Genomic DNA, 21,439 nt, shown 5'->3' on the forward strand with positions numbered 1-21,439 from the left:
TTTATGAAAATGTAGACTTATTTTTTCCAAAATCTCACTTTTTTCAAATTCCTTCTAACATATTTCTAACTTTTTTCAAATTCCTGACATTTTTCTCAAAAATCTCACTCTGAAAAAAATCAGACTTTTTTTCACGTTTGATTTTATTTATCGCGTTCACACCGGAATAAGTTCCTGAGGGAAGATTACTCAAATGAAGCCGCTGACGTCACTTCTTCTTCTTCTGCTTTGGGTTTACTGGCAGGCCGCAAACCACTTCACGGCGTATACTGCCACCCGGAGTCCCCGGAGTTGGGGACTGGCTTCAGACACCTCCTCATCTCCACCGCTCCCATGTTTTTTTTTGTGTTGCCATAAGTTATTCTCTCTCCGTTGGTGCGCGGGGCTAATGCTAATGCTAATAATGCTAATGCCAGCAAATACAATGGCGGCTTCACAAAACATTTCAGAGTTTTACGGGGCGTGGTTTGCAATTCGCCCAGCCAATCAGAAATTGGTACTTTTTCTCCCCAGGATAGTCCCACCTCTCTAGCAGGGACTTAAAATGGGGGTAAAAGTTCCCGGCACTAAGTACTCTTTTTCGTGTGAACGCAAAATAAGGGGTACTAACGCAACTAAACGGGAAAAGTACGGGGAAAAGTACTCCGGTGTGAACGCGCCTAATGTAACAGAGTCAACACATTACTCACTTAGATATTAATATAAATAATACAATAAGTAAAAGTCCTGCTTTTGACCTAATAAACAGATTATTAGCATCAGACTATAATACTATAGTAAGAAAGGACAGTGATGTGCGCTTGAACACACAGTCGGCTACTTCTAGAAAATTCATCATTAAGTTAATTAAACGCTGGTAAAACATAAAAAAATTACAACTCAAACTATTTCTTTTTTCATTTAATGAATTATTTCTGCTGAGAGGAGCGATTTCAAGTCCCATCACAACAATAGACACGTCTGATCTGACAGAAACACAGGACAGATTCAAGAACACAGGAGAAGAGATAACTCAAGTTTAAAAAAAGAAAATGTGTATTTCAGCCCGTGTCAACAAACCCTTCATTTCAGTTTCTGTAAAACATTCTACAAAAAGACGAAGAATAGGAAGCTGGAAGAAATCATCAAGTAAACAAACAAGTCAGTAAAAAGAAACTGCAGCGATGCATTCATGGACTTCAGGATTCAGCAACTTGATTTCTAATATTAATATTAATTATACTACATTTTATTCAGGCATTTTTAAAACAGCTGGAAACAAACACGTAGAAAAATAACAAAAGGCATATTCTGGAGGAAATCGTGCTGAACCAACGCTGAGAGGGGAACGAATAAGAAGATCAAATATGTTGGAGCAGTTCAGATGCAACTCTTTAAAAGTGGCCTTTTTCTGAAGATGTGGTTATAAGGAAGGATTTCACAAAACAGCGTTCAGATTATTGGTCTGTTTGCAGATCACAGAGTTCATGTTGTGAGTACCAACGTCTTATATATGATAAATGTATAGTACAGGTCTCCAGCTCATAGGAACTGCCGGATGTATACAGTACCTGCATATGTTGGGCAATTAGCATCAATTGGGTTATTTCGCAAATACAGTTCAAACGTTTTGGAGTGTTTATGGAGGTAAACGAAGATGTCCAGTCCATTTCTGACATTTCCAGAATCAAACATGTCAGTTTTAACCAGAAAGTGACCATATTTGTTCTCCAGGGGGAAGATTTCTATGCATTTTGGGTCAATTTTAAAGTGTTAGGCGACTAAAAAGTGCCATTTATGACCCTAAAAATGTCAGAAATGGTTTCAGCATCCTCAGTGTACCTCAAAAACAACTCCAAAACTGTCCAAATCAATGCTAATAAATGCAACTTATGCCAATACGCTAGTTGAGGATGTTGAATCCATTTCTGACATTTCCAGGATCAGCAAATTTCAGTTTTAACCAGAAAGTGGTTATATTTGTACTCCAGGGGCTGATTTTGATGCATTTTAGGTCGATTTTAAAGTGTTAGGCGACTCAAAACTGCCATTTATGACCCTAACAATGTCAGAAATTAATTCAACATCCTCAATATACCTAAAAAAAACACAACAAATCAATGCAACTTATGCTAATTGTGCTAATTGCCCAACATATGCAGGTTAGCATCCGGCAGTTTCTATGAGCTGGAGACCCAACTGTACATTTCTATCATAAAACTTTGGGGTACTGGACATTTCTGAGTTCACTATGCTGATAACTAGAGTATATAGCAAACCTTAAATATAATAGCATGAGGCTAATTGTTACCGTTTGAGTCATAACACCGCACAGATCACATGATCAGATTCATGCAGATTTGCCGCTCTCTATAACAACGTTCTGCCCGCGTTTAAAGCTTTAAACTCTCTTTCTAACTACAGTCTGATATTTATTTGTACAATTAAACATGAAGTGTAGTTTTAAGGGTTTATCAGAGCCCCTCAGACGGTTTTATGATTTAAGTTAATAACTAAACATCAGCAAATTACATTTCACATGATGTATATTTGCTTAGTATCTGCTGGGGTTTCTCATTTCATAAGAGTAGATAGATAGATTGATTGATTGATCAGCAACTGCATCGAAAACATATAATATGATTCAATTGTTAATAAAGCAAACATTATAATAACAATCTAGTTCCAGTTTCTTACTTTTTAGATAAAAAATGATATTGCATTCTGAGCGAATTTGAACAGGTTTTCGGTGAAATGATTTGATATGTTCTGGACTAAATGATTAACTAAGATGCTAATTGACCCTTTAAACTGTCCTCAGATGCCGCCTTGGTGGTCTGTGTGTAAGGGGTTATCAGTGATGATTAAACAGAAGCATGATAGCAGGGTGAACAAGCAGGAAATCAAACTCCATCGATAGAGGAACCACGGGGGGAAAGTGGATAATTCACGTGTGAGCCTTTTTCTTCACCCAATAAATAATCTGTTAAAACAGCCTGGAAGACGAAGAAGACCAGATTTGTGGCGTAAGAAACTGAAACAGCATTGATCACGGCCTCAACACCTCCTTAGCGACAACAGAACGTCACCACAGAGCTTCGAGGATATAAACATTTGTACAATCTTTAGAAAATAATTCACATTGACTGTGCTCAAGCTGTCGTCTGGAAACAGTTCATTCCACATCGAACAGGACGTTGTTTCTCTGCTCAGTAAAACCTCTTGTTCCTCTCCTGTCTCTTCTGGAAAACCACCGCTCCCACCACGGCGCACACTACGATTCCCAGCAGAGCGCAGAGAAGAAGGAGAAACACTTTCCACCCAGTGAGGGGCGTACCACGGAAATTTCCAGTGGGATCGTCAATGTTATCTGTGAGGATCAAAGTAAGATACAGAGCTTAGCTTAAGGAGGTTCAGGTGTGTATCAGTATGTAGTGTCTCTACTTTAAAGAGTCCTCTCCTCCTGATGTTCAGGTGTATATCAGTATGTAGTGTCTCTACTTTAAAGAGTCCTCTCCTGCTGATGTTCAGGTGTACATCAGTATGTAGTGTCTCTACTTTAAAGAGTCCTCTCCTGCTGATGTTCAGGTGTATATCAGTATGTAGTGTCTCTACTTTAAAGAGTCCTCTCCTCTGATGTTCAGGTGTATATCAGTTTGTAGTGTCTCTACTTTAAAGAGTCCTCTCCTGCTGATGTTCAGGTGTATATCAGTGTGTAGTGTCTCTACTTTAAAGAGTCCTCTCCTGCTGATGTTCAGGTGTATATCAGTATGTAGTGTCTCTACTTTAAAGAGTCCTCTCCTACTGATGTTCAGGTGTATATCAGTATGTAGTGTCTCTACTTTAAAGAGTCCTCTCCTGCTGATGTTAAGGTGTATATCAGTATGTAGTGTCTCTACTTTAAAGAGTCCTCTCCTGCTGATGTTCAGGTGTATATCAGTATGTAGTGTCTCTACTTTAAAGAGTCCTCTCCTGCTGATGTTCAGGTGTATATCAGTATGTAGTGTCTCTACTTTAAAGAGTCCTCTCCTGCTGATGTTCAGGTGTATATCAGTATGTAGTGTCTCTACTTTAAAGAGTCCTCTCCTGCTGATGTGCAGGTATATATCAGTATGTAGTGTCTCTACTTTAAAGAGTCCTCTCCTGCTGATGTTCAGGTGTATATCAGTATGTAGTGTCTCTACTTTAAAGAGTCCTCTCCTGCTGATGTTCAGGTATATATCAGTATGTAGTGTCTCTACTTTAAAGAGTCCTCTCCTGCTGATGTTCAGGTGTATATCAGTATGTAGTGTCTCTACTTTAAAGAGTCCTCTCCTGCTGATGTTCAGGTGTGTATCAGTATGTAGTGTCTCTACTTTAAAGAGTCCTCTCCTGCTGATGTTCAGGTGTATATCAGTATGTAGTGTCTCTACTTTAAAGAGTCCTCTCCTGCTGATGTTCAGGTGTATATCAGTATGTAGTGTCTCTACTTTAAAGAGTCCTCTCCTGCTGATGTGCAGGTATATATCAGTATGTAGTGTCTCTACTTTAAAGAGTCCTCTCCTGCTGATGGTCAGGTGTATATCAGTATGTAGTGTCTCTACTTTAAAGAGTCCTCTCCTGCTGATGTTCAGGTGTATATCAGTATGTAGTGTCTCTACTTTAAAGAGTCCTCTCCTGCTGATGTTCAGGTGTATATCAGTATGCAGTGTCTCTACTTTAAAGAGTCCTCTCCTGCTGATGTTCAGGTGTATATCAGTATGTAGTGTCTCTACTTTAAAGAGTCCTCTCCTGCTGATGTTCAGGTGTATATCAGTATGCAGTGTCTCTACTTTAAAGAGTCCTCTCCTGCTGATGTTCAGGTGTATATCAGTATGCAGTGTCTCTACTTTAAAGAGTCCTCTCCTGCTGATGTTCAGGTGTATATCAGTATGCAGTGTCTCTACTTTAAAGAGTCCTCTCCTGCTGATGTTCAGGTGTATATCAGTATGTAGTGTCTCTACTTTAAAGAGTCCTCTCCTGCTGATGTTCAGGTGTATATCAGTATGTAGTGTCTCTACTTTAAAGAGTCCTCTCCTGCTGATGTTCAGGTGTATATCAGTATGTAGTGTCTCTACTTTAAAGAGTCCTCTCCTGCTGATGTTCAGGTGTATATCAGTATGTAGTGTCTCTACTTTAAAGAGTCCTCTCCTGCTGATGTTCAGGTGTATATCAGTATGTAGTGTCTCTACTTTAAAGAGTCCTCTCCTACTGATGTTCAGGTGTATATCAGTATGTAGTGTCTCTACTTTAAAGAGTCCTCTCCTGCTGATGATCAGGTGTATATCAGTATGTAGTGTCTCTACTTTAAAGAGTCCTCTCCTGCTGATGTTCAGGTGTATATCAGTATGTAGTGTCTCTACTTTAAAGAGTCCTCTCCTACTGATGTTCAGGTGTATATCAGTATGTAGTGTCTCTACTTTAAAGAGTCCTCTCCTGCTGATGTTCAGGTGTATATCAGTATGTAGTGTCTCTACTTTAAAGAGTCCTCTCCTGCTGATGTTCAGGTATATATCAGTATGTAGTGTCTCTACTTTAAAGAGTCCTCTCCTACTGATGTTCAGGTGTATATCAGTATGTAGTGTCTCTACTTTAAAGAGTCCTCTCCTGCTGATGTTCAGGTGTATATCAGTATGTAGTGTCTCTACTTTAAAGAGTCCTCTCCTGCTGATGTTCAGGTGTATATCAGTATGTAGTGTCTCTACTTTAAAGAGTCCTCTCCTGCTGATGTTCAGGTATATATCAATATGTAGTGTCTCTACTTTAAAGAGTCCTCTCCTGCTGATGTGCAGGTATATATCAGTATGTAGTGTCTCTACTTAAAAGAGTCCTCTCCTGCTGATGTTCAGGTGTATATCAGTATGTAGTGTCTCTACTTTAAAGAGTCCTCTCCTGCTGATGTTCAGGTATATATCAGTATGTAGTGTCTCTACTTTAAAGAGTCCTCTCCTGCTGATGTTCAGGTGTATATCAGTATGTAGTGTCTCTACTTTAAAGAGTCCTCTCCTGCTGATGTTCAGGTGTGTATCAGTATGTAGTGTCTCTACTTTAAAGAGTCCTCTCCTGCTGATGTTCAGGTGTATATCAGTATGTAGTGTCTCTACTTTAAAGAGTCCTCTCCTGCTGATGTTCAGGTGTATATCAGTATGTAGTGTCTCTACTTTAAAGAGTCCTCTCCTGCTGATGTTCAGGTGTATATCAGTATGTAGTGTCTCTACTTTAAAGAGTCCTCTCCTGCTGATGTGCAGGTATATATCAGTATGTAGTGTCTCTACTTTAAAGAGTCCTCTCCTGCTGATGGTCAGGTGTATATCAGTATGTAGTGTCTCTACTTTAAAGAGTCCTCTCCTGCTGATGTTCAGGTGTATATCAGTATGTAGTGTCTCTACTTTAAAGAGTCCTCTCCTGCTGATGTTCAGGTGTATATCAGTATGCAGTGTCTCTACTTTAAAGAGTCCTCTCCTGCTGATGTTCAGGTGTATATCAGTATGTAGAGTCTCTACTTTAAAGAGTCCTCTCCTGCTGATGTTCAGGTGTATATCAGTATGTAGTGTCTCTACTTTAAAGAGTCCTCTCCTGCTGATGTTCAGGTGTATATCAGTATGTAGTGTCTCTACTTTAAAGAGTCCTCTCCTGCTGATGTTCAGGTGTATATCAGTATGTAGTGTCTCTACTTTAAAGAGTCCTCTCCTGCTGATGTGCAGGTATATATCAGTATGTAGTGTCTCTACTTTAAAGAGTCCTCTCCTGCTGATGGTCAGGTGTATATCAGTATGTAGTGTCTCTACTTTAAAGAGTCCTCTCCTGCTGATGTTCAGGTGTATATCAGTATGCAGTGTCTCTACTTTAAAGAGTCCTCTCCTGCTGATGTTCAGGTGTATATCAGTATGTAGAGTCTCTACTTTAAAGAGTCCTCTCCTGCTGATGTTCAGGTGTATATCAGTATGTAGTGTCTCTACTTTAAAGAGTACTTTTCTCTACCTTTGGGGGACTTCAGGAGGCTGACGCTCGGCTCTATTTTCGTCCAGTCCTCATTCTCTTCTTCAGGCGTGTGTTCCACCATCAGCTGGTACATCTTCATAGAGATGATGTCATGGTTATCTGGAAAATAAAACAAGCGTTCAAACTATTACCGAATCAATACACACCCAGACTTTGTAGAATAATGTTAAAACAGTGCCACATTGTCACCAGTGTCAAATGATCAGATAATCATTTAAAACAGTCTTATACTCTGATTGCCTTTGTGTATTGTTAGTCTTGTATGTGTTTAACAGAGACAGATGTTAAAGGTCCCATGTCATGCTTTTCCAGTTATCACCCGTCCCCTTGTTGTTATGAAGCTTCTGCATGTGCACGGTCTGCAGAGTCACAAACCCTCAAAGTACACCCTGTAGCGAGTACAACTCTAACACAGAGAAGACCTGTCTGTGCTGCCCCAGAACGCCTCGTTGGACATTTCTCATGTTCTTCCTGGGTACAGTGACGTGTGAACACCCAGAGGCCGCACCCTCTGCCAGCCTTTCACGAAAAACAAAGCTTCCAAAACCTTTCAGATTCATGCCGGATATGTACAGCGTAGGGCACTGAAGAACGACGCTGTTCCTACTTTGTTTGGACCAGCGGGAGTTCGGGGTACACAACCTGTAAGTATTCATTGTTGTTTGTGTATTTATGATGTTTAAAACAAACAAGGTATCTACCACGACTGTTTAAATGGGTAAACGTTTTTCGGGCTACTACGTTGGGATGGCGGAGAAATGCTCTCCGCAGACCCATTCTCACAGCGTTATAAACCTTTTTCTTACTCAATATCAAGCCACACTTTTTACTTCGGCTGTGAGTGTTTGTGTGTGCTCAGGATGAGTTTCGCTTGTTCTCGCTGTATCAACGTCCCGACCAATCAGAACCCACTGGGCTCACAGGGAGGGGGGGGGGGCAGGAGCTCCAACGAGCCGTTTAGGACAGAGAGTGAATACACATACTATACAGAGATGCTGTATGAGAAACCAATGTGAGTTTGGAACATTGAACAATGTACATCTATTCTAGTAGACCTCAGCAATGGAATTATGATCAGTAGAAATGGCCATGACATGGGACCTTTAAGGTTTTACATTTCAGGGGGCAAAGGAAGTGTGAAAGGAGGTTAAAGACGAGGGGGTTAGATGGTTTGATGATGGGATGGAGGAGCAGCTGTTTCCTCTCATGAATACACAGAGAGACTTTGAGCAGAACTTCTTTATCCTCTGAGGGTGAAGCTGCTCTGTTCCTGCATTTCAGATCCATCTCACTTTATATTGACTTTCTTTACTACTTTATTAAATATAACAAAAGACAAACTTTGTCCATGAAGCATTTATCACTTTCTCTTAAGAATTTCCTCCACAGTGAACTTATATTTAAAGTATTTAAAGTTCCTAGTCGGCCAAAGTTCACACATCCTTTACTCAAGTAGAAGTACAGATACTCGTGTTTAAAAATACTCTGGTGAAAGTAGAAGTACTGACTAAACTTCTTTACTCAAGTCAAAGTAAAGAGGGCTTTGAAATGTACTTCAGTAAAAAGTACCCATAACTAGCAGCTGTTTTAAAGAGTACCTGACCTCCCTTTATATTAATAGAACAATAATGTCATTGTTAGCTAATGAATGTTTCCATGCTGAACAACGGCAACATGACAACGTTTTCATTGGTCCCTCTTCTTTAGAGAAGACCAGGAAATGATGGATACACGGATCGTGTTCAAATCAATAGGCACGCAATGACTCTAAATAATAATGATCACGCCACCAAACACACATTCAAACTAAAGGAACCAGCCTGTTTGGGAAATGTGAGAAGTAGAAAGTACAGGTATTTGGGTTCAACATGTAAGAAGTAGAAAGTAGAGGTATTTGGGTTCAACATGTAAGAAGTAGAAAGTACAGGTATTTGAGATCAACATGTAAGAAGTAGAAAGTACAGGTATTTGGGTTCAAAGTGTAAGAAGTAGAAAGTACAGGTATTTGTGTTCAACATGTAAGAAGTAGAAAGTACAGGTATTTGTGTTCAACATGTAAGAAGTAGAAAGTACAGGTATTTGGGTTCAACATGTAAGAAGTAGAAAGTACAGGTATTTGGGTTCAACATGTAAGAAGTAGAAAGTACAGGTATTTGTGTTCAACATGTAAGAAGTAGAAAGTACAGGTATTTGTGTTCAACATGTAAGAAGTAGAAAGTACAGGTATTTGTGTTCAACATGTAAGAAGTAGAAAGTACAGGTATTTGGGTTCAAAGTGTAAGAAGTAGAAAGTACAGGTATTTGTGTTCAACATGTAAGAAGTAGAAAGTACAGGTATTTGTGTTCAACATGTAAGAAGTAGAAAGTACAGGTATTTGGGTTCAACATGTAAGAAGTAGAAAGTACAGGTATTTGTGTTCAACATGTAAGAAGTAGAAAGTACAGGTATTTGGGTTCAACATGTAAGAAGTAGAAAGTACAGGTATTTGGGTTCAACATGTAAGAAGTAGAAAGTACAGGTATTTGTGTTCAACATGTAAGAAGTAGAAAGTACAGGTATTTGGGTTCAACATGTAAGAAGTCAAAGTAAAAAGTGGTCAGAAAAATAAGTAGTGGAGTAAAGTACTGATACCAGAAACATGTACTTCAGTGCAGTAACAAAGTATTTGTACTCCACTACTCCCCCCTCTGGCGCTCAGACCCACCTGACAGATCTCCTGTAGCTGCTGACGCTCCGAAGAAATATCCGGTGGGAAGTCTCACTCCTCCGATATCGATGCACTCTCTCCACTCGTTCTTATCCTCCACGTCGATCATCAGCTGCAGGAGAGAGATGCAAGAGATGCAATATAACACGGGACTAACTAACAACTAAATATATTTACTAGCTGACAACTTTTTTTGTTCCCGATGTTTGTTTTGTTGTGTTTTTGAGCTCATATTTACTCTCATGTTTAGCAATTATTTGATTGACATTTTTGCAAAGAGGACTTGATTTCCTACGTGTTGATGCCATATCATACTGTACTCAATCTGACATCATAATTATGTTTTAACTTCATATATGTTCTTTATATGTTAGGATTATTATTATATTTAAGTCCAGCTAAATGCTGACTGGGCACCCAATGGCATTCATTCATTCTGTCTCGAGCACGCCTTTCAGCTATAAACCAATAGTTTCATGGACTGGAACACCGCTTTCAAATACTAAATAATTATCTACTTTAAAAGTATGTAGTGTGTGTACGTAGTGTGTGGACGTAGTGTGTGTGCGTACTACGTGTGTGTACATAGTGTGTGTGTGTGTATGTACGTGTGTGTGTACGTGTGTATGTAGTGTGTGTATGTAGTATGTGTGTGTAGTGTGTGTGTATAGTGTGTGTACGTAGTGTGTGTGTACGTAGTGTGTACGTGTATAGTGTGTGTACGTAGTGTGTGTGTACGTAGTGTGTACGTGTATAGTGTGTGTACGTGTATAGTGTGTGTACGTAGTGTGTGTGTGCGTGGTGTGTGTGCGTGGTGTGTGTGCGTGGTGTGTGTGCGTGGTGTGTGTGCGTGGTGTGTGTGCGTGGTGTGTGTGCGTGGTAACCGGCCCTGACCAATTTGCTGCCCGAGGCAAGATTTTAGCTGGCACCCCCCCCTCTATTTTAAATTAACACAAATACAAAATTAAAACCTATAGCCTAATTGCACACAAAAAACATTATTTCAAAAAAAGAACAATTTCACACAAACCTCTGGAAGTATAAGATGATAGGATGTACTTTGTTGATCCAAAATCGGGAAATTGTTTTGTTATGAAATTGAAATAAAAAACATTTAATATATATATATATTTTTAATTTAAATAAAAAATGTTGGCGCCCCCCCCATAGGTTGATGCGCCCTTAGCATTCACCTATACTGCCTATGCCAAGGGCCGGCCCTGTGTGTGTGTATGTGTGTGTGTGTGTGTGTGTACATACGGTGAGCCTCCCCTTAGAGTATCTGATGGCGAGGTACGTGTCGTGATCTTTGTTTCTGATCTCAGCCGAGCAGCCCCCCAGCTCCGAGGCGCGGCCATCTTTCCCGTGGTCATAGTTCACCGAGCCGTTGTTCACCATCGCAGAGATGAAGGGGAAGGAGCGCTGCACACACAGGAGAGCAGCTATAAACGTGCATATTATTTAAAGGTCCCCTATCATACTGTTTCTCATCAATATACTACAGGTCTCAGATATATACAGAGCCTGTCTCTGAAACACCAAACAGATCATTGCAGCATTACCCATAATCCCCTCTGTTTCTGCCCTGTTTCCAAAGAGCTGATTCTCTGTCTGTTACTTTAGATGAAAATAAGGAGCCCCTCCCCACGCCCCTCTGAGAGAGATTTGGTTACAAAGAACTCAATGGTGCTCTAGGAGGAGATTCAGGTGATAAGGGGGGGGGGGGGGGGGGGGTTACCTTGGTTGCTGATTGGCTAATGGTTACACAAGACAACACATCGTTATGACATCATAAAGTGTCCAAAATCTGATCAGCTCATTTTCAGACAGGTTTTTATAGAAATGGATCAGGACAAAAAGAGAGAGAATCTTTGTTCCTGAAACTTTCAGAGTCTCTTTACACAGAGGGGACACATGTTGATGAAGAAGAGACATGAAGAAGAGGGGACGCATGTTGATGAAGAAGAGACATGAAGAAGAGGGGACACATGGTGATGAAGAAGAGACATGAAGAAGAGGGGACACATGTTGATGTAGAAGAGACATGAAGAAGAGGGGACACATGTTGATGAAGAAGAGACATGAAGAAGAGGGACACATGTTGATGTAGAAGAGACATGAAGAAGAGGGGACACATGGTGATGTAGAAGAGACCTGAAGAAGAGGGGACACATGGTGATGTAGAAGAGACATGACGAAGAGGGGACACATGTTGATGAAGAAGAGACATGAAGAAGAGGGGACACATGTTGATGAAGAAAGGACATGAAGAAGAGGGAGGGGACACATGTTGATGAAGAAGAGACATGAAGAAGAGGGGACACATGTGATGAAGAAAGAGACATGAAGAAGAGGGGACACATGTTGATGTAGAAGAGACATGAAGAAGAGGGGACACATGTTGATGAAGAAGAGACATGAAGAGAGGGGAACATGTTGATGTAGAAGAGAAGAGACATGAAGAAGAGGGGACACATGTTGATGTAGAAGAGACATGAAGAAGATGGGGACACATGGTGATGTAGAAGAGACATGAAGAAGAGGGGACACATGTTGAGAAGAAAGAGACATGAAGAAGAGGGGACACATTTGATGTAGAAGAGACATGAAGAAGAGGGGACACATGTTGATGTAAGAAGAGACATGAAGAAGAGGGGACACATGTTGATGTAGAAGAGACATGAAGAAGAGGGGACACATGTTGATGTAGAAGAGACATGAAGAAGAGGGGAAACATGTTGATGTAGAAGAGACATGAAGAAGAGGGACACGTGTTGATGTGGAAGAGACATGAAGAGAGGGGACACATGTTGATTGTAGAAGAGACCATGAAGGAAGAGGGGACACATGTTGATGAGAAGAGACATGAAGAAGAGGGGACACATGTTGATGCAGAAGAGACATGAAGAAGAGGGGACACATGTTGAGGTAGAAGAGACATGAAGAAGAGAGGACACATGTTGATGTAGGAAGAGACATGAAGAAGAGGGGAGACACATGTTGATGTAGAAGAGACATGAAGAAGAGGGGACACATGTTGATGTAGAAGAGACATGAAGAAGAAGGGGACACATGTTGATGTAGAAGAGACATTGAAGAAGAAGAGAGACACATGTTGATGTAGAAGAGACATGAAGAAGAGGGGACACATGTTGATGTAGAAGAGACATGAAGAAGAGGGGACACATGGTTGATGTAGAAGAGACATGAAGAAGAGGGGACACATGTTGATGTAGAAGAGACATGAAGAAGAGGGGACACATGTTGATGTAGAAGAGACATGAAGAAGAGGGGACACCTGTTGATGTAGAAGAGATATGAAGAAGAGGGGACACATGTTGATGTAGAAGAGACATGAAGAAGAGGGGACACATGTTGATGTAGAAGAGACATGAAGAAGAGGGGACACATGTTGATGTAGAAGAGACATGAAGAAGAGGGGACACATGTTGATGTAGAAGAGACATGAAGAAGAGGGGACACATGTTGATGAAGAAGAGACATGAAGAAGTGGATGTTGCATAATAGGTGACCTTTGATAAAAGCTAACGTACAAATGAATACAGGAATATAAGAATGATACGATACATTTGAGGTGAAGCATCGACCAACGTAACTAAACGGGGAATTATCTGCATGTTCTTAAAGTAAGGTAACGTACAAATGAACAGAGATATAAGAATCACATGAGGGTTGTGTTTATAGACACACAGAGGCTCCCTTCACAAAGCAGGCTCTTCTGATGTTATGGATGATATTCATTTGCTTTCAGAGCTAGAAAAACGGACGTTTGTTTTCTTAACTTCGTCCCACTTGTTCCTGAAGGTTTGGTTACGGTATGTGTGAATTCATAATTGAACTAGGGATTTAGTCCCATGTGGATCTATGAAGCAGAGGATGTGTCTCCTCCGCTGCAGTGTGAGCGTAGCTTCATTCACAAAACAACACATCAAACCAGTGATACTCAACTCACAGCCTCCTGACCATTGTCTCTACTATTGTTGTACTTTAATTGGAAACAAGGTGTAACAAAATAGACCTATTAAGCTTGTTTATCTCAAAGGCCGTTTGTCTAGTAAAAGTATGTTGCAGAAAATATGATGATTCGAATCTCATAGAAATACTTTTGTGGTCTCCGTTGTGTTTTGAGCTTCTTGCAGCGTTTGGTTTCAGCAGCTTTTAGTAAACGCTGCGCACGTCTCCTCAAGTTGCTGAATGTTCTCTAAACGCTGCATGTGTTGTCAAGTTGCTGGAGATGTTTCTTCATGTGGAACATTTGGGTTTTTATATCTGCATCCTTTCTGTCGACCTCCATATTTGATTCATACGATTGTGAAGTGCTGTTTTATTTTGTAAAAAGTGAACCCAGGGCAAAGCAAGTTGAGTATCCCTGCAAGTCTACTATCAGATATTGATCAATATTAGATTCTCTAAGTGTATATATGTCTTTCTGTGTGCCTTACGATGTAAACATGCTAACAACATGCCATTCAGGGTGGAGTGAAGCATGCTGACGGAGAACCGGAGCACACACTCACATCTGTGGCATCATCGTTAGAGTAAGTATCTACAAACACAGCCAGCCCGTGGAACTGAGCATTGTTGGAAAACACAGGGCCTGCAAAGAGACAAGCAGGTTACACACACACACACACACACACACACACACTTACATCCATCCCATGGAGGTCATTGCGGAAGGTATCCACAACAATAGCCAGGCCAATAAACTGATCTTGGTTTCCAAACACAGGGCCTGAAGGTGGAGCAGAGACGAGACGTGAGGCGAGACACACACATCAACAGGATGGAAACTAAAACACTGATGGAGGTGTGGGGAAAATCCTGAATGTCCTCTTCCAACATGAGAGTAACATGATAACAAAGGTATCCCAACTGTAGCTGTGTGCATGACAGGATGTATGATTACCTAGAAGAGCATCAGGACTGTTTGAGGCATATGATAGCTATGTGATTAACATGATGATTCAGCCTCTATGGAGATAGACATATGACAAGCATGCTCATTTCTGACGTGGAGCTAATCTGAAGTAAACATTGAATACTGCTTTCTATTCCTCCATCTTGTGACTGTGTAACTCCCTCTCTTGGATATCAGCATGTGAAGGACACTGTTCAGGAACTAGTTGATGCTCTGTATGTGATGACTACTTCCATTCTGGAGAGGATCACAGATACATGGATCCTGAGGTTGAAGCTCAAACCGGGGACTAGGGAGAGTTTCCTAACTGAGTAATGATCTCTGTACAATCTCAAGAAAAGGACAGGAGCTTCAGATCAGGGTTACTCTAAAAATAAGACATAGTAAAAATATATATAAGAGGAACATAAAGACGTTGCATGGTACTAATGTTTTTTTTTTAAAAGACGCCAAAGTGAAGGGGGGAAGCTGCAGGAGAGACAGGTGCATTATGGGTAGGATGGGTGTACCTGGGTGCAGTTTATCTTTGGTGTACCACAGGGCGATGCCGTCTCCGTGCAGACTCTTCTTCCCCGAGCCGTGGATCTTAAACTGGACGTGCATCTCCCAGTCCTTCAGGTGGCACGGCTGCACAGGGGGCGGGGGAGAGAGAGAGAGAGAGAGAGAGGGAGAGGGAGAGGGAGAGAGAGGGAGAGAGAGAGAGACAGAGAGAGAGAGACAGACAGACAGACAGACAGACAGACAGACAGACAGACAGACAGACAGACAGACAGAGAGACAGAAAGAGAGAGAGAGAGACAGAGACAGAGAGAGAGAGAGAGAGACAGACAGACAGACAGACAGACAGACAGACAGAGAGACAGACAGACAGACAGACAGACAGACAGAGAGACAGAAAGAGAGGAGAGAGGGAGAGAGAGAGAGAGGGAGAGGGAGAGGGAGAGGGAGAGGGAGAGAGAGAGAGAGAGAGAGAGAGAGAGAGATTTACTTTCTATCACAGCAGCAGGAGTTCATCAGAGGGGTTTTCAAAGCAAAGGAACAGGAGACTAAATGCCACATACCAAAACTTGAACCTGCACTCTCATGTAAATATATTTAACATCCAAATGTGTGCATCCAGGTATGTTCATTCAAATGACCAACGTGTTAGCGTGACATCTTGTTTCAACAGTTACTTCATTTTGAATTGTTTGAATCCTGTCCAGAAACAGAGGAAACATCAATATAAGAAAATGTGGGGATCTCATCGGATCAGCGCTTTTTGATCGTGATATTCTAGAAAAAACTAAGAAAAAGCTGATTCTGAGTGATTGAATTATTCTGACATGATGAACAACACTTCATAATACACCATTTGAGGGTTCCTTTGACCTTCCAGGACCCTTGTTAATAACCCTTTGAGGTCGCCACACACGGCGCTGCTTGTTTTTAACATTTTCAGGCGATTTGAAATCTATTCTAGAAAAACGATGTTGTCTAGGGATTTCAAGAAGCGTATAAACAAACAATGGATTGTGTTTTATGAACATTTATCCATGTTAGAAGCAGATTTAGATGTGTTAGGAGTTAGATAAAGATCTAATTAGGCATCCCATGAAGTTGGCTGTTGACCAATCAGAGGCTGTTCCTGGGATTTTAAGACATTTGGTGCTTTTGTGACTTCTTAACATGTGGGTTTATTGATCATTGTACGCCTCCTATGTGGATGTATTATTGTTTTGTCAAGCACTTTGTGACTTTGTCTGTGAAAAGCGCTTTATAAATAAACTTTACTTACTTACATTTCTGAGTGAAAACATTTCCGTCTTGTTTTTTCTTTTGTACATATGGTCTAACTATTTGTACATCCAGGTGACATCGCTGCAGCCTACATATGCTGATAGCTTAGCTTGTCATGACACAAACATGCATGTATGTATTGATTGTGGAGCACAGGGTTCATGTGTTAAAAGCATTTTTACCAAAAACAGAAAACAGCTGAGCCAAACACGTAAAGAAAGGGAGCGTTAACCACTTTTTCAATGATATTTTCCAGGTATTTCCACTCATTTTCAACCCCTTAAAAGCCCTTTTTCTAATTCTTAATGACTGAGTGTGGACGTGTATAAATGCCAGTATCTTCAGATTGGACGTGTGTGTGCAGTGTTTCCTCACCACAGTGTTCCAGATGGAGCCCTGCTTGCTCTTCTCGTCCGAAGTCAGGCGAACGTACGAGCTCGTCACCAGCGTGCTGCCCCAGAAGTCCCACTGACTGGAGGCGCTGTTTCCCACTCCTGAGCACAACAAGTAAACAACAACACACTGTTTACTCTACTTGCATTCACTTATTCACTGACAACATTCTCTGCAACATGTATATAGTTCACTTCATCTGCACTACTGGAACATTGGTTGCAACATAATGTGCACTATGTTATTGTTTTAGGTCTTAGACAGACAGTTTATATATATAGGTTGTTTTATTCTCTGTCAAAGCGTCTTTGAGTTTTTAGAAAAGCGCTATATAAGTGTCATGTATTATTATTATTATTTGTTTATGTAGGATTTTCGGAGGAGCCTGGGACTTCAGATTTTCATTGCCATATCCACACTGTACTGTTACGACAATAAAGCTTTGAAATCTTTGAATAGAAAAAGTCACAGAGGAGAGAAACGGGTGTTTTCTTGTCTAGTTTTCACTGAAACAGAAGTTGATTTCTGGCTGTGGTTTTCTCACGTAAACGTCTCCACAGAAACGGGTTGTTTCAGATTTCAGGCGGCTTCATATCAGCTGATCTAAAACCAGTTTGCTCAACAGTTCCTGTGCAAACACGCTCCAACAGGAAGCGCCTCACACCTTCAGTGCTGAGAGACGTGTCTGAAGGAAAGCACTACACACTGAAATACGATTACATACATTTAAATACCATCGTCATTGCTCACTCTCTAAATATAAAGATTAAAGGAGACATTTCCTCATAGAGTAGAATAGAACTGCTTTAAGGGCGACTGTGGCTGTGAGGGAGTGCGGTCGTCTTTCAACCAGAAGGTTGTGGGTTCGATCCCAGCCCGTGCAGCCAACATGTCGATGTATCCTTGGGCAAGATACTGAACCCTGAGTTGCTCCCGATGGCCAACGGTGTGTGAATGTTAGTTCCTAGAGTAAGGTACACTGCTCTGTGTGAATGTTAGTTCCTAGAGTAAGGTACACTGCTCTGTATGAATGTTAGGTCCTAGAGTAAGGTACACTGCTCTGTGTGAATGTTAGTTCCTAGAGTAAGGTGCACTGCTCTGTGTGAATGTTAGTTCCTAGAGTAAGGTACACTGCTCTGTGTGAATGTTAGTTCCTAGAGTAAGGTACACTGCTCTGTGTGAATGTTAGTTCCTAGAGTAAGGTACACTGCTCTGTGTGAATGTTAGGTCCTAGAGTAAGGTACACTGCTCTGTGTGAATGTTAGTTCCTAGAGTAAGGTACACTGCTCTGTGTGAATGTTAGTTCCTAGAGTAAGGTACACTGCTCTGTGTGAATGTTAGTTCCTAGAGTAAGGTGCACTGCTCTGTATGAATGTTAGTTCCTAGAGTAAGGTACACTGCTCTGTGTGAATGTTAGGTCCTAGAGTAAGGTACACTGCTCTGTGTGAATGTTAGTTCCTAGAGTAAGGTGCACTGCTCTGTATGAATGTTAGTTCCTAGAGTAAGGCACACTGCTCTGTATGAATGTTAGTTCCTAGAGTAAGGTACACTGCTCTGTGTGAATGTTAGTTCCTAGAGTAAGGCACACTGCTCTGTGTGAATGTTAGTTCGTAGAGTAAGGTACACTGCTCTGTGTGAATGTTAGTTCCTAGAGTAAGGTACACTGCTCTGTGTGAATGTTAGTTCCTAGAGTAAGGTACACTGCTCTGTGTGAATGTTAGGTCCTAGAGTAAGGTACACTGCTCTGTGTGAATGTTAGGTCCTAGAGTAAGGTACACTGCTCTGTATGAATGACATGTAGTATGTACAGCGCTTTGAGGGGTCGTAAAGACTGGATAAAGCGCTATATAAGCACAGTCCATTTACCATAAAAAACATAATTAGAGATTTTAAAGGGTATGAATAAAGTGTCTGTAGGAACATGATTGTTGTTTTGTTGTTTTTAAACTCTAATGGACTCACTTACATGCTGGTTCTTTTTTTCTGAGTCAACGTGTGTCAATGGTCCATTTGTTATTCTAAGAGTATGTTAGGTGATATTACGCCAGGGTGAGGATCGCTTGTTTTGCAGATGAGTTATTGCCATTCAAACCTCAGGTTATCAGAGTCATGTGTATTTACCGGCTGTTTGAAATAGTTCTGTAGATTATAAATGAATACACGTTAGTAATGGATCTACATTAAATAAGCTGGTTTACATGGCTTTATATCCAATCTAACTGCGTCTTGGAGCTCTTTTGAATGCAATCATGTGCATGTTTAACTGTATTTAAGTATTTATAACTGTTAGTGAGTATGTAGTGTTTCCTCATCAGTAAGGGTGTTCTGCTGAGAGTTCACCGACAGGAAACTGATCTGTTTTCCTTCATCTGCACACGCCCTGAACAAACACCTCCTGAAGGCGTACTGACTTACCTCTGCAGATTATAAATACAATTACAGATAGTTAATCTATCTATATATATATATATATATATATAGATAGTTAATCTATATATATATATATATATATATATATATATATATATATATATTTATATATTCCCTCAGCTGCACACCTGCTCCTCTCTAACGCTTGCAGCCGCCTGCAGCTCGCGGTCTGATCGAGAGATAAGAGTGTACCACTAAAGTGTGCCAGGGTTTGCTAAATTCAACTGAAATCCAAATGTGTAAACACGTGGCTCTTCAACTACACCTCATCTGTACCTAATCAGTCGTTAAGGACTTTTATTTACACTTCTAAAACAAAGACAGCCTGCATCACTTTTAGAAAATGACCTAAAGCTTCTAGCATAATTATATAAAATCAAATAACTAGTCATACCTCCCACTGCTCTGTGACATGTGTTTAAACCTGTATTATATATGTTTTTCTCTGGGCTTTTAAATGATTGTTAATGAATTTTAATGCTTTCAATGTATTGTAAATCACTTTGAAAAGCCTCGTGTTGAAACGTCGCCTTGCCTTTACTCCTTACTCTTAATTGTAGGTCTTAGATGTATTACATTTAGGGGGACATTTGAATTATTACAGCAAACACATAGAGGCAAGAAATAGCTTTTAAAAGATAGAAATACACAAATTACAATTGAAAAGAGTACACATCCAGGTGGATAACAAGACGTAGCATAACATAATTTAGTGTGGCATGTTTAAAGCAGTTTGATAGCAGAGAGATCAAGTATTGCTCAGTTATTCACAGAGTATTCGAAGAGTCAGACTAAGAGGACGTTCCTCTGAAGCTCTTTTTGCACTTTGTTAAAATGATAAACTGCATTTTGTTGTCTCAGTAACTTCGATTGTTTGGTACAAAAGCCTGATGTCTCACAGCATGAGGTGACTGACGTTAAGTGTCGCTTTATCCTAATGATAAGAAATGAAGCTGAACAGGTCGAGCAATGCTGTGAAGAATGAAGGGGCTGAAATACCTGTCTTTCAGGTTATATATATATATATATATATATATATATATATATACTTCTACTCCTCTACAGTTCAGAGGTAAATGGTGTACTTTTCCTCCACTACATGTATTTAATACCTTTAGTTACTTCACAGATGTGGATGAATGATGTGAAATATAATCAAGTGTTAAATCAGACTTTAGTTCCACCTGGAGTAAATCCACAAGCTACCCTGCAGTATACAAAGTCATTCAAACTAGCTGCACCTTTACCAGCTTTGAGAACACTTTCATGATCAATCATTATAAAACATACTCAAGTACTAGATCTGAGTACTTCTGCTTTTACTACAATATCTGAGTACTTCTACTTTTACTCTCAAGTACAAGATCTCAGTACTTCTACTTTTACTCAAGTACAAGATCTCAGTACTTCTACTTTTACTCAAGTACAAGATCTCAGTACTTCTCCCATTTCTAGTTAAGATGTTTATTTAGTAAACAGTGTAATTTATATGTGTATCTTATCTATGTTAAGCTATCTTTGGCCCCTTTGAGAGACGAATAAAGGTATTGTGATTCTGATTTGCCTGTGCCGAAGACAAACGTCCATTACAGGTAAATTTAACAGACAATAAAGCATTCTGTATGTGTAATAACTTCATTAAAAAGTCGTATTTGTCTCTTAATGACAGTGCCAGAGCCCAGAGGAGCTAACATGCTAACAGGCTAACAGTGTTACCTTGGTAAGGCTTCATTAATGAATGTTCTCTCTTCAGATGTTCCGTGTTCCCGTCCGTTATATCGCACAGAACCTCAAACAGCTGGCACACCAGGAGAACCACAGCTGTTCTCACAAATACTCCAAAGTTTCCCATGTTGTCCAAAAACAGCCTCGGATAAAAACTCTCACAACAAACTGATCCTTCGAAACTCCATAAACTGACTCGGTCCGTCCTCTATTATCCTCCGGAGGACTGACGGCTTTTTGCCTCACTTCCTAAACAGAGTGAACGTATTTACCCCTTTACATACTTCTAAAATAATACATACAAAATACACATATTTTAATAACGAACAATATCTTATTTACATTATGTATTTAGACTGTAATGATACGAGGGAAACGTTAAGATGTGTTTGTTTCTACACGGAAGACGGATTTTAGACGGTTCAAATGTTACCAGCCAATCAGACAGCAGCACATCGCAATT

The 21,439-nt window shown here is 40.3% G+C and overlaps 1 protein-coding gene across 1 annotated transcript; it reads right to left on the reverse strand.

Annotated features, from left to right (window-relative positions):
- Positions 1–1,418: 1,418 nt before the first annotated feature.
- Positions 1,419–21,199, reverse strand: lman2 (lectin, mannose-binding 2). The gene is made up of 8 exons (XM_034117808.1): positions 20,968–21,199; positions 16,804–16,922; positions 15,159–15,276; positions 14,381–14,463; positions 10,968–11,129; positions 9,705–9,819; positions 6,979–7,098; positions 1,419–3,349 (listed from the first exon to the last, which is right to left on the reverse strand). The coding sequence occupies exons 1-8, from the start codon at positions 21,101–21,103 to the stop codon at positions 3,189–3,191; spliced, it is 1,014 nt and encodes a 337-aa protein (XP_033973699.1). The 5' UTR covers positions 21,104–21,199; the 3' UTR covers positions 1,419–3,188.
- Positions 21,200–21,439: the final 240 nt, after the last annotated feature.

This window comes from Trematomus bernacchii, unplaced genomic scaffold (genome assembly GCF_902827165.1).
Source record: "Trematomus bernacchii unplaced genomic scaffold, fTreBer1.1, whole genome shotgun sequence".
Classification (NCBI taxonomy): domain Eukaryota; kingdom Metazoa; phylum Chordata; class Actinopteri; order Perciformes; family Nototheniidae; genus Trematomus; species Trematomus bernacchii.